The 12994-nt window shown below is 47.6% G+C and overlaps 1 protein-coding gene across 3 annotated transcripts in view; it reads right to left on the bottom strand.

Moving 5' to 3' along the window:
- The window catches only part of ATG16L1 (autophagy related 16 like 1), a 36715-nt gene extending 24787 nt beyond the window's left edge, over positions 1-11928 (bottom strand). For all 3 annotated transcript variants that reach the window (XM_040450646.1, XM_040450644.1, XM_040450643.1), the window contains exons 1-5: positions 11649-11928; positions 7641-7734; positions 3476-3581; positions 2673-2746; positions 1600-1851 (exon numbers count right to left, since the gene is read on the bottom strand). In XM_040450646.1, coding sequence (XP_040306580.1) covers positions 1600-1851; positions 2673-2746; positions 3476-3581; positions 7641-7734; positions 11649-11763 — 641 coding nt within the window. In that variant the 5' untranslated portion in view covers positions 11764-11928. The remainder of the gene's footprint in view (positions 1-1599; positions 1852-2672; positions 2747-3475; positions 3582-7640; positions 7735-11648) is intronic.
- Between the last annotated feature and the right edge of the window lie 1066 nt (positions 11929-12994).

The raw sequence follows: 12994 nt of genomic DNA on the forward strand, positions 1-12994 counted from the left end.
GAAAGTCCTCTTAGGAGGGGCGCCTGGGTGGCGCAGTCGGTTAAGCGTCCGACTTCAGCCAGGTCACGATCTCGCGGTCCGTGGGTTCGGGCCCCGCGTCAGGCTCTGGGCTGATGGCTCAGAGCCTGGAGCCTGTTTCCGATTCTGTGTCTCCCTCTCTCTCTGCCCCTCCCCCGTTCATGCTCTGTCTCTCTCTGTCCCAAAAATAAATAAAAACGTTGAAAAAAAAAATTAAAAAAAAAAAAAAGAAAGTCCTCTTAGGAATTTTTCATACAATAGCAGATAACCAGGTTTTTTTACTTCTACCTCATGGTTTCAGTTTTTACATAGATTCTGAAATCTACCTGAATATGTCATTTGGTAGGAGTAACTATCACTATTACTCTTTAAGACCTTTTCCTATTTTCATTCTTTTAGATTAACGGGGGTTTTCAAATTCTAAACTACTGACCCAGGGCTTTAAAATCGTATGTTCCAAGCTCTGGTGAACACTAAGTGCTAGTTTTTCTCAGGGGATTTTCTTAGGCTTTCTAGGTGGATCAGCATGACCCCTCTCCCACCCCCACCCGCTGCTTCTAGTACCTTGCGTTCCGTGTCCTGGTTCTGATGTGTTAGGGACTCTGTGGGAATTTTCAACACACATTTCCCTCCACTGAGACGGACTCCTGGGGTCTGAGATGGGAGGCTTCCCCGTTAAGTACACCATCAGCTACTGGCTGTAGACAGGTGTTTTTATTAAAAGCTTCTGTTCCAAGTTTAAGGGTTTTTATCAGGACTGGGAACTGAGTCTGAACAAATGGCATTTTGGGGATCTACTAAAGTGGTCACACTGTTTACCATGCAAGGTGATAGGCTTAATTGATCTCCTAATGAACCATCTTTTCATTCCTGGGATAAATCCTAGTAGGAAAAAAAAAAAGTACCAGTGAAATCTGAGACTTTGGAATTTCCCATCTATATTCATGCGAGATTAGATCGTACCCCTCTTGTATACTAGCCAGAACCTTGTATGGGTCTGGACAGTTTTATGAAGTTAGGGGTGGGGGAAATTCCAATCTTTTTTGAATTCTGCTTTACCTTATACTGTTCAAGAATTGGCTTTTCTGGGGCTCCTGGGTGGCTCAGTTGGCTAAGCATCCAACTTTGGCTCAGGTCACGATCTCATGGTTCATGAGTTCAAGGCCTGCATCGGGCTCTGTGCTGACAGCTCAGAGCCTGGAGCCTGCTTCGGATTCTGTGTCTCCCTCTCTCTGTCCCTCCCTTGCTCACACTCTTGTCTCTCAAATATAAACATTTAAAAAAAAAAAAAAAGAAAGAATGAATCAGCTCTTCTCCCAGAAAACTGAAAGAAACTGGAAAATAACTGTACAGGCCAAAAACCCTTCTGGAAGGTAATCCTCTGCTCAGCCACAAAAGTGTTCTTATAAATGCAAATCTCTTCTATATCCACCACTGCTATTTCTAATTTGACTAGTGTTTTCTGACTGTCTCATCCTGTCCCCCATCATCAGAGCTACAGATTTAGGTTTTTTTGTTTTCAGAGAACTAGGCTCTACTTCCCCAAAAACAGAAACCACTAACAGTGGACTGATGTCTCACCTTGAATCCTTCTCATTCTCTGCATTGAGGCGGTTGGCTTCCTGGGCTTTCTCGGCCATCCATCTGGTGACCAGCTCCTGGTTCTCTTCAGTAGTTTTCCTCAGTTTCTCCTCCAAGGCAGTAAACGTGATCTGCAGGGCATCATACTCATCCTTCAGGGTCTGGTTGGCTCTTTCGAGGTCCTGAAGCTTACCACGCAGTTCTTGGCACTCCGTCTCCAGGTCAGAGATGGTCTGCAAGCACTCTGCAATTCTGAAAGCAGGACACAGAGAGGAGGAATGGCACCACGCGAGAGCCCTGTGCCGGAGACCCTGGCCAGGTACGTGAGCACGGGCCGCCAACAATCACCTCAGCCAGCACACCTGGTGCCATGGAGGACTCTTACTTAGCCCAGCCCAGCCTCAGTGGTTTCCAGGACAAGCCCATTAGGAGAGGAAATATGTAGGGTGAAATTCATCCAGATGATGAATGACTACAAAAGCAGGATCCCCAGAGGGAGCTTTGATGCCTAAAGTGGGGGCTTAAGAGGAGGCTGGAAATTCTGCACATTCTATTGATTCTATCATTCATGGAGCAAAGATGCCTTTCTAAGCCTCTGGAGACCCCTGTCTGCAGAGAAAGGGAAAAAGGCACAGATGAAAGACAGGCTCCCCTCCAGCTCAAACGTCCTAGGACTGGGAATCCCAGGCTTCTCCCTGATCAAGAATAGTCCTGCCCACAAACTCATCCCTGTTCCCAAGGGCCACACACTCACATATGCTGGCCGCATCTCCACCACAGAAGACACCGGCTGCCATATGCAGTGCCCACAGGGAGAGCCATGAATGCTTCAGGAACACTCCATGGGCCAAGGGTACTTCCCAGGGGTGTGCTGGGAACCTGGGAGACTGAGGGCACTGTCCTTGCCTTTGTCTCCCTTAGAGCAGGTAGGCTGTGCATGCACAGAAATGACACTCTTGCTGAGCCCGGTGTGGCTCCCATCCACCAGCCATCACCGCCGGCCCGCCCACCGGCCGACAGTAAAAGGACAAGTGCAACCCATGACCAGTCCCAGAAGGGTCGCCTCTACTCACTTTGCTTCATTCATCTGCATCTCCCTATCCTTCTGCTGCATTTGGTTATTCAGGTCAATCACCAACTGAGCTAACTGGGGAGGAAAGAACACTTTCATCAGTGAGAGATTTCAGGACCTCAGCTGGAAACTAAACAACAGTGGGTTACTCTAGAAAACATGCCCGTGGGATTCGGCCCAGGCACCAAGAAGAAACGAGCTAGGTGGCAGCGAGGAGCAGAGGGGTCAATGGGGACACTCATGGGAACGATGTGGGCTCCCCGCCTGCCGACAGCAGCCGTGGGCAGACGAGAAGTGCTACAGGTTCCCTCTGAGGACACCTGTCTGCACCCCCCACCCCTGCTGGCCACCTTTTCAAACCCTTCAGCCGATAAAATGATCAACTGAGCTGAACTGATAACTTTTTCTTTTTACAATTTGCCATCAGACCACCACCCAGGATAAACACAGCCCAGAACTTTTTCATTCTTTCTAATGAACTTTTCTGAAATTGCAGGGTTCACTCTCAAATGCTTTAGGAAGGTATTAGACCTTCGGTAGAACAAGCAGCAAGCTCTTTCCTTCGAGGTTTCTCCACTTATACCTGTCATGTCACCTGTGAGTGTGGCAACCAGCAGTTATCCCACGGGCTCACCCTTCTGCTGGTGGAGGGGAAGACCTCACCTTTCCCGATGCTGCGTTCTCAGAGACAGGCCGATGCCACAGGCAGCTGGGATGGCGCTAATTCTAGTGTGCCTGCCCACCTGTTCCCCCACCACAGGGCCCGCACAGAGCAGAAGACAGATGGGGAGCGACTATCGGTACCTCCCCACGTTTCTTGTGTAATTCAGTCAGTTCTTCTTGGTGTTTAATCCTCAGCTGGGCCATTTCTTGTAGCTGACTATCATTCCATGCACCGTCGTGGCCAGGACTAAATCCCCAAACCAGGAAGGCGAAGAGAACGTGCAAAAAAGAGAGGAAAGGAAAAAGAAAATCAGACCTCAAACCTCTTCGATCAGGCAGTGAACAGTAACTTCAGAATTTCAAACCTGCACATGACAACGTAGCCAGTAAAGCAGTTCAGTTCCTCCAAGCAATGGAGTTCTAGAAGGCAGGAAACATGAGACACTTGGTAAAATAAACCAGCCACAACCCAAACACTGGTCGTGTCAGGAACAAAGCATGGGTTCCAGATGAAGTTTAGGTAAATATGGAGAAGACAAGGTCCATTTATGCCAGGCACTGACCTTAGAGCTGGAAGAAGGAAGTGAACACAAAGCTTTGCTCTCATGCAAGTGAAAAATTTTTTTGAGACAGAGAAACAGACCGTGAGCAGGGGAGGGGCAGAGAGAGAGGGAGACACAGAATCCGAAGCAGGCTCCAGGCTCTGAGCTGTCAGCACTGAGCCCGATGCAGGGCTTGAACCCACGAACCCCGAGATTATGACCTGAGCCGAAGTTGGATGCTTGACTGAGCCACCCAGGCGCCCCCTTGTGCAACTGATAAACAGTTAAGAGCAGACAACAGACAAGTAAATACATGAAGTCAGATGGTCAGATGTGAAGAGAAACTAAGGGTAAAGAGGGGAACACAGCAACAGGGGTCCTGTTCTATATAGGGCACTCGAAGGCTTCTGGGAGGCAACACATGACTGCAGACTGGAAAGAAGTGAGGAGCAAGCTATGCAGCCCCCAGGGGCTGGAGCCTGACACACAGAAGAAACGTCAAATGTTGGAAAGGCTCGGAGGCAGTGGCACAACTGGTGCACTCGGGAGAGTGTGAGAGGAGCCCCGCGTGCAGGAGGGTAGAGAAGACGGTCAGGGAGGAGGTGGGGCCATCATGCAGTGCCTCCCAGGCCCCTCTTCGGACCCTGACTTTTCCTAGGCATGACTGGAAGCCACTGTCGTGCTGTGAACAGAAGAGTAACGTATGCTTTAAAAGCACAGCTATGGTTGCTGACTGCAGGGGGGCAGGGGTAGAAATAGGGAGATCAGTTAGCAGGCTGTTACACAGTCCAGCTCATGTCGAGGTGGTAGCAGCGGAGGGAGTGAGAGGTGGTCAGATCCTAGATCCATTCCGAAGAGAGTCCTTGGATTTGCCTTGGACTTGGCTGTGGAGTCTACGAGAAAGACAGCAGTCAATGAGGACTCCAAGGCATTGGGAGCAACTGATAAAACACAGGTGCCACCTACTGAGATGGTTAGGACTAGAGGGGAAGCAGGCTTCGGGGGAGGCCTGAAGAGTGCGGTTTGGACACCCAAGCTGGTGTGTGGAGTGGAAACCGGGTGTCAGAGTCTGCACGTCACGTAAAGAGGTCCAAGCTCAAAGAGAGCAAGTAGAAGCTGTCAGCAAACAGATTATATCTGAAACCACAGAACTGAGTTCAGATTCTCTCAGGGTCAATGTGGTTTTGGAGACTTCACAAGGGTTTACATCCTCTCTCAGAAACAGCAGATGACTGAACTGTGGGCTTCCAGTTCCGGGCTGGGGTCTCCGTTGCAGCTACAGATGAGAACCATCAGATGATAGTCAGACGTTTAAACCATCACCCAGGAAAAGCACAAGATGGAGAAGAGGAAGATGCTGGAAAAGTAGGACACCAGCACCCAAAGGGAGGGGGGAGAACAGCCTCCTCTGTCTGCCCTGTAACAAACCAGAGGGAAAAGGGAGCAGCAGCATGACAGTCCCTCCTAACTTTACCCTTGATGTCTAAAGCTATTTCTATCACATGTTCTAAGCACATCCTAATACCTCATCCTTTGAGGCAACTTAATCCTTCCCCAATTTTAGCCCATGAAGTCGAAGCCAAGAGATTAGAAAGTGGAACACTTTACAAGAAACCATCCTAAACTAGGCAGAAAGACTAGAATTATTTGTACTAAATCCTCTTATTTTAATGCAAAGCAATGTGCAATATGCAAATGTAAAACTAGTCCCTTCTTCTAGGACACTAGCATCAGGCCACTCATTATACCCCTCAGGTGATGCAGCTAGCTGACAAGGACTCCTAGGCAGCCATGGTTTAAAGCAGTGGTTCTCAGGATCACCTAATTACAGATTATGGTGGCCCTTACCACCCTCATCCCTGCACCCCCAGTTTCTGAAACGGTAAGTCTGGTCGGGGGCCCAAGATTCTGCATTTCTAACAATTCTGCCAGATGCTGCGGTCCAGGAAGCATACACACACACAAAGACAGGACTGAACGATTTCTGGGCTGAGGAGTTTAATGTTAACCTATTCAGAAAGCAAAGGGATTAAAACGCTTCAGAAGAGACTCAGATAATTGATCCAGATAAAGCTTTTTAAGCATGGGCAGTAGCGTTTTAAGAATAACTAGGATGAGACAGGCAGAACTTAAGGAGACAGAAGGCAGAAGGAAATAACCAGGCCCATCTTCTGCAAACACCCTTACGACACCATCAAACACCCCTTGAGCTAGTCTCCCCACCGGATGAAGGGACAGATGCATTAAGAGGCTGTGAGTGAAAAATGAGCATGCCTGAGTGGGTGACTACCAACAAGGAGGGGCAGGATACTGAGGGAAAAAGGAATCATAGATGACTTGTGGAAAATAAGAACACCATTAATAGAAACAAGGCGGTCAGGAGGAGAGGCCTGATTAGGGGCTCAAATTTGTAGGAAAGGAAGGACCTCCAATTAAATTACCACTCCAGTGATAGTCAAAAGAATTACTGTGTATTTGTTTATTGCACCTTTCCAAACAAATAAGCTTGGCTGACCAATAAAGAATAAAGAAGTATAATCACCCAGAATCTAACTACATAGAAACAAAGTATTACAAGTTTTCAGTTGACTGAATTTAGATGAAAAAGGTAAAATGGCATTTTCTACACCTAAAATTGACCAGAACGCTGCAACTAATATTTTAAATACTACAGTAGCCCCCCCTCCGCTCACGCCCGCCCCCCACCCCCCACCCCGGCCACAGTCAGGCAGGATCTCTTGAATTTATTATTAAGCAAGGACAAACCCTGGGCTGGGCCATCTGTTCCTCTTGCCCACTCTGGTGTGCTGGGAGACCATCTTGTGAAATGAGGAAACATGGATGGCAGATGGTTATACAGCAGATTTAGCTACAGAGATAAATAAATTCAGCCACACCTCACATTTCTGGGTTTTAAAAAAATCGCTGAATTACTACCAACTTGTTTTTGTTGGTAAATGTTAATGGATAGGCAAAAAAGTATATAGATTTTAGAGCAATAATGGGAACTATTCCCATACAAACTCTCATATGTAATATGCAAACGTGATAAACATGGAAAAAATAATAACACTACAGAATAATTCTATGGTAAACTGCTTTTGCTTAAGTCTGGCTATTAGATTTTCTTGGACCTTACCCCCCAAAAAGAAATACAGTTTACATGAATAACCCAAGTAAACATATCAAACTTCCCATTGTGAACACATATTTTCATGTTTAATGAAACAACTTACCCTTTCTGTTAAAATGCAGGTTTCTCCTAATCTTTCTTAAAAAAAAAAAAAAAAAAAAAAAGCTTGTTGCCACCAGCTAGCTTAATTTCACACTCTATTAAAATATGTTGAAATCCACCGAACTAAAAAGGATCAAATAGACCTGTACTATATACGAAGCACTTTATATGTTTATGCACCAGGATATAATCCAGTATTAACAAGATTCGTGTAAATCTGCTCAAGAATGCTTACTGATGTGATTATTCAGAAAAAGTGGACCCCGAGGCTGAAGAAGGAATTGGCACAGTTACCTGCCTTGAGCAACTTCTCAAGCTCACAGCACCTACTGCTAAGCCTTCTGGGTGGGCATATACCTTCAGAAAAGGATTTTAGGTACTTGGCTTCAGAAGTTCGTATTTGAAAGGAGCAGACACAAACTGGAGCACGGATGCGGTATTCTGTTCGCCTCTAAACGAGCAGTGACAACTAAACGCAGACACGTTTCTGCTGAAGAGACACAAGCGATACAGGATAGTTCCAAAATACCTTATCTCATGCCTGTTGGGGACGTCATGCTTTTCAGCTTGTAGCTTATGGGCCAGCACTGAATGAAGATCTGACTTTTCTAGCAACTTGTTATCTGTTAAAAAAGAGAAGAAAAAAAATTTTAACGGTGCACACCTTATTACTACTTATTATCCTATAAAGATCTGGACCAAAAAAACAACCAGAAGACTAGATAGGTTTCATTTTCAAGAGGCCTCAAAGTCCTAGGTACTGCACTTTGACAGCAAAGGTAGCAACCGTTCAAAACCCAGGAACATACGCTCCTTCGATGCTTCTTGGCCTGAGCATGAGCAACCCAGTCAAAGGAACCCGTGGAAACTTCGCTGCAAGAATGTCCCCCACTTACCTATTTTTAATCATAGGAGTAAAAAAATAAAACGAGACAAAACCACAACCAAATACAATGGAAAAATGACACGTTACGCACCTCTAAGCAATGCGAAACAGCTTTACCGTATTATTACATTTGGAAAATTTAATTTTTAGATCTGGGCACTAGAGATACAACTATGAAAAGTCCTTGACCTCAAGGAGCTCAAGTATAACAGAGGGTCAAGCATAAAAGGGAACAGAAGAGTGATCTTCCCTCATTTGCCTGGGTGGTTTTACGGGTGAAGACAGTGGAGTCCAGGCAGGAGGGCAGGCAGTCATCTGGTAAGTGGCTAGAAATGAAAACTTGGAGCCAGCCAACACATGAACGAGCAGAATGAAAAATTCAGACCTTTTCTTACTGGCAGTGGTGAATTAACAGATTTGAAAAGCAGGCAGTGACACGAATGGAGATTTACTAGTAAGAAGTCAAAGATTATCCTGAAATTCCTTGCTCAGGCGACTGGCTGCAAGATGCTAACGTGTCAAGAACACACGAGTGGAGAACTTAAGAGAGAAACTGAGTTTTCTTTCTGAAAAGTAACAAAAGTGACAGGAAGCATGGCACAGGAATTCAAATGACAAGTAGTTAGGAATGACAGTCCACGGGGACTAGCAAGAGGGGAAGGGGCACTGAGCAGAACAAGAGATTGATCATGGGACACCTCCAGAATAGCTACATTTGATGGGGGTTGTCACAAATCCTACAAGTGTGAGATCAGAACCGCTCTAGAACAAAATTTCGATAGGGTTCGTGCCAGTGAGTACTCCTGTCGGAAGGGCTTATCTTTCTTCTAAAAGAGTCTTGAGCCCCACTTCTCCTTTACATGTGGAAAATGGAACTCCTGGACAGAAACAGAAATACTCTTGGTCTAGATTAATTTCATCCATCAGTTCAACAGAACATGGAAATGTGATTGCAACCTTGGGTGTTCACTCACATCAAAGGGCTCTAATAAGGTCTTTAAGGTGTCACACCACAGCTGGGTGCCCTGGGATAGTCAGATCTTAAAAAGGACAGGAGGCATTCCAGAGGGATCCTGCTTGAAAGTTCTTCGCACTAAAGAGAAGGATCCAGGGGCACCTGGGTGGCTCAGTCGGTTGAGCAGCCGACTTCAGCTCAGGTCATGATCTCGCGGTCCGTGAGTTCGAGCCCCACGTCGGGCTCTGGGCTGACAGCTCAGAGCCTGGAGCCTGTTTCAGATTCTGTGTCTCCTTCTCTCTGACCCTCCCCTGTTCATGCTCTGTCTCTCTCTGTCTCAAAAATAAATAAATGTAAAAAAAAAAAAAATTAAAAAAAAAAAAGAGAAGGATCCAGCTGAGGGAGAGCTGCCACCTGTCCCTACAGTCTCTTTTCATCTTTCTCTTTAGGCTCAGGCAGGAACTGAACTTGACTGGCCTGGGAAGGCAAGAAGGAGTGGAAGGTGTTCCACAGGCAAACTGGAAGTGACCTCCCCAATGTCCAAGAGAAAAACTTAACAGGCAAAGGTTGTCTTGCTCTCCAGCCCTCGAACTACCTCTCATCTCAGTCGGGGCTCCTAGCCCCTCAGGCATGCGCTACTGACTACAGCTATTTAATGATGGGTTCCCTCTCCAGGATGGTCTCCTTCTGACTTTCCTCCTACATCCCCCCCACCCCACCTAAATGTCCACTGTCAATGCAGAAAAACCATTCGATCTCTGTCAGTACAATTACAAGCAACTTCTGTTTATGGGCTATTATGTAGATGGCTTTCAAAGCACTCACGCACACAGTTTTTATGAAGCAGACAGGGCAAGCTTCACCAGCATTTTATAGATGCAGCAAACCAGACCCAGAAAGGTAAGTGAAAAGTTCAGCAAGGTGTGGAGTCAGACTTCCAGTCCAATGTGACTTTCGGTATGTGTTAGCTTTTAAGATTAAGCATTCAATAAATACCTGACCACCCGAATTTATGTAACCCACGTGCATTTGAGTTGGAAGGGTTCCCTGTGCGTCTGGCAGCCACATCTCTTAGAGTAAAAGGAATTCGCACAACAGCACATCGCCTCTCTTTCCCTCCCATCTTTTTTAAGAGGGTGGATTCAGCGAAAGCGAGGAAGGGTCATTTCTTGGGGGCTCCAGCGAGAAAAACAAAATGCAGGAGCTCCTGGGTAGTTCAGTCGGTTAAGCATCTGACCCGCTCAGGTCATGATCTCACGGTTCGTTGAGTTCGAGCCCTGCGTCGGGCTCTGTGCTAACAGCCCAGAATCTGGAGCCTGCTTCAGATTCCGTGTCTCCCTCTCTGTTTCTCCCTCGTTCACGCTCTGTCTCACTCTCTCAAAAATAAGTAAACATTAAAAAAAAAAAATTTTTTTTTAATGCAAAAGTTAGGACCCGTCACATCCGTGTTCAAATCCAGACTCCAACACGAATCTGCATGCCTCCCCAAAGAAATACTTAATCTCTCTTAGCCTGGGTTTCCTAAGGCAACACTAGGACCTGCCTCATAGAATTTTCTTTTTTTTTTAATTTTTTTTTTCAACGTTCATTCATTTTTGGGACAGAGAGAGACAGAGCATGAACGGGGGAGGGGCAGAGAGAGAGGGAGACACAGAATCAGAAACAGGCTCCAGGCTCCGAGCCATCAGCCCAGAGCTTGACGCGGGGCTCGAACTCCGGGACCGCGAGATCGTGACCTGGCTGAAGTCGGACGCCCAACCGACTGCGCCACCCAGGCGCCCCTGAATTTTCAAGAAGATAAAGTGAAATAACACATACCACACATTTACCACAGCACTCAAACTAGCCCCCATATTAGAAATACTTGGGGAGCACCAAAAACCACTCATACCCCTGTCCCACCCTAAATACTGCAATTTAATTGGTCTGGGCTTTTTAATTCTTATGTGCATACCAACGTGCACATAAGATAGGGAACCACTGATTTAGCACAGTCAGAATTCAATACCTCTATTGCTTTGAACCTCATCATCGACATTAACTCCAGACTTTTCTCCAAAGGGCAGATGGAACCATAGGACTGAAAAGGGCCCATTTCTTCCCCCAAATGTGTCATCAGTTAGGTAAAATTGGGAAGGGGGCAAAGAAACGCTCATTAGGACTCATCTAAGGGTACAAAAACTTTTGTCCTCAAAGTGCACAGGGGTGGAGAGAGGAGGAATCCACCTCTTCCATATTGAAGTTTTCACTAATAGTAAAGACCACAACGTCCCACCTGAACAGTAAGACTCAAAACCTGTAACAGTTAAAGAACACCGAGGTGGAGTAAAGACAAGAGGTCTGAGAACTCCAAGGCTGAACGTTTCATTACACTAAGAAGACAACATTACTTGTGCGAGTTAAGGCTTAAAGTCGGTGACCGTTTCATAACACGAGGCCCGAAACGGGCCGTTTCCGGAGCCTATTCACGTACACAAAGCGCGGCTGCTGGATTTCCAAGCACAAGCACGAACGGTGCCTGCCCCTGGAGAACACACAGTTTAGTAGGGAAACCGTCTACAGTGAAAGAGAATAAGATCCAAAAAAGGGTTGGGGCGGCCACAAGGCGCGCGGACGTCGCCAGGGCTCGGCCTCGGCTTCCCGCCGGCTCTTGTGGAGCCCCGCCCGCCCACTCCCCGCACCCGCCCGCCGCTCACACTGCAGGATGATCTCTTCAAATGCCTGCCTCTGCAGCCGGTCCCGCCGCCTCAGCTCCTCCGAAATGTGGCGCTTCCAGCGGGGGAAGTCGGCGGCGCGGAGGCCCGACGACATTTCGCGCGCTGTCGCCCCGGCGCCTCAGCACCGCCAATGCGAGCGGGGACTGGCGGCCGCAGCCCGCGGCATGGGGCGACTAGCCGGCGCGGGAAGGCCGGCGGCCCGGAGCTCGCTTCCACACACAGGCCGCCCCGAACGCCGTCTGGGACGGTCTTCCGGCTCCTGCAGGAAATGGTTTGAATCTGGGCCGGAAGACCCGCCTCCTCACCCGACGCCTTACGCCACACGCACGCGCGAGGCCGATGGCGGCGCGAGGCGCTGGGTATTGACGCCCTCCCGAGGCCGGAAGAGCAGGGAGCAGGGAAGCGGCCGCTGGGAGGCGTGCGGGCTACGCTAGAAGTTCAGCTACGGGCGGGAAGGAGACCGGGAGGGTGCCGCCCGCCAGTTTAAGTTAACTTCTCTGCCTCCCCCCCCCCCCCCCCTCCCCGCGATTTATATTTTTCTTGGCCTGCCTCCCTTTTCTTCATCGCGTCGTTTACAAGCAGAAGTGGGAGCCACTCCCCACTTAGTAGCTGAGTGACTGTAGATGAGCGGCAACCTCGCTAAGCCTCAATTTCTGAATCTGTAAAACGGGGACCCTGCTGATATCTACCTCACAGGGATGCCGTGAGGATTAAAGGGAATAACCTATGTAATGCAGTGTGCACCGTACTGTACCTGGTATATTGCCAGCCTAACTTCACCTAGACCGCCGGTATCTTCCAAGGCCTACCCAAAGTCTGGCTGCGCTATACTTTAGCAAGCGTGTCCCGTTGCCCTTGGGAACTTTTTTTTTTTTTTTACAACGAAGACATGGAATGCAAAGAACGGTTAAAGAAAAATGTAAATAGATTGGCTATGTTAAAGATTAGAAGCCTAGAAATTATCTATGATCTAACAGTAAATGGGTTCTTAGAAGATAATCTAAGGGTGCGGAATGTAAACAAGAGGAAGAAGCCAGTAGATACTGAAAATGGTCAGTGGAAGACAGTTTCTTGAGAAGATGGCAAATGTCAACTCAGAATGGAAATGGCCTGTAATAGAATCGTCTGAGCTTCATTTGCCTTTAACAAGTTAGTGAATTTACTGCATGAAATGGAATTGGACAAAAGAGGAGGGCAGGGGAGAGGAAAGGAGTATCAGAACCCGGCTTCTCTTCCAATGTCTTAAGTCCAGTGGAAGCTCCTTCAGAGACAGATAAAAAAGCCTTTCCTGTGGAGCCCGGGAGTAGCTCAGTCAGGCTTCTACA

This window comes from Herpailurus yagouaroundi, unplaced genomic scaffold (genome assembly GCF_014898765.1).
Source record: "Herpailurus yagouaroundi ecotype Mexico unplaced genomic scaffold, PumYag 202, whole genome shotgun sequence".
Classification (NCBI taxonomy): domain Eukaryota; kingdom Metazoa; phylum Chordata; class Mammalia; order Carnivora; family Felidae; genus Herpailurus; species Herpailurus yagouaroundi.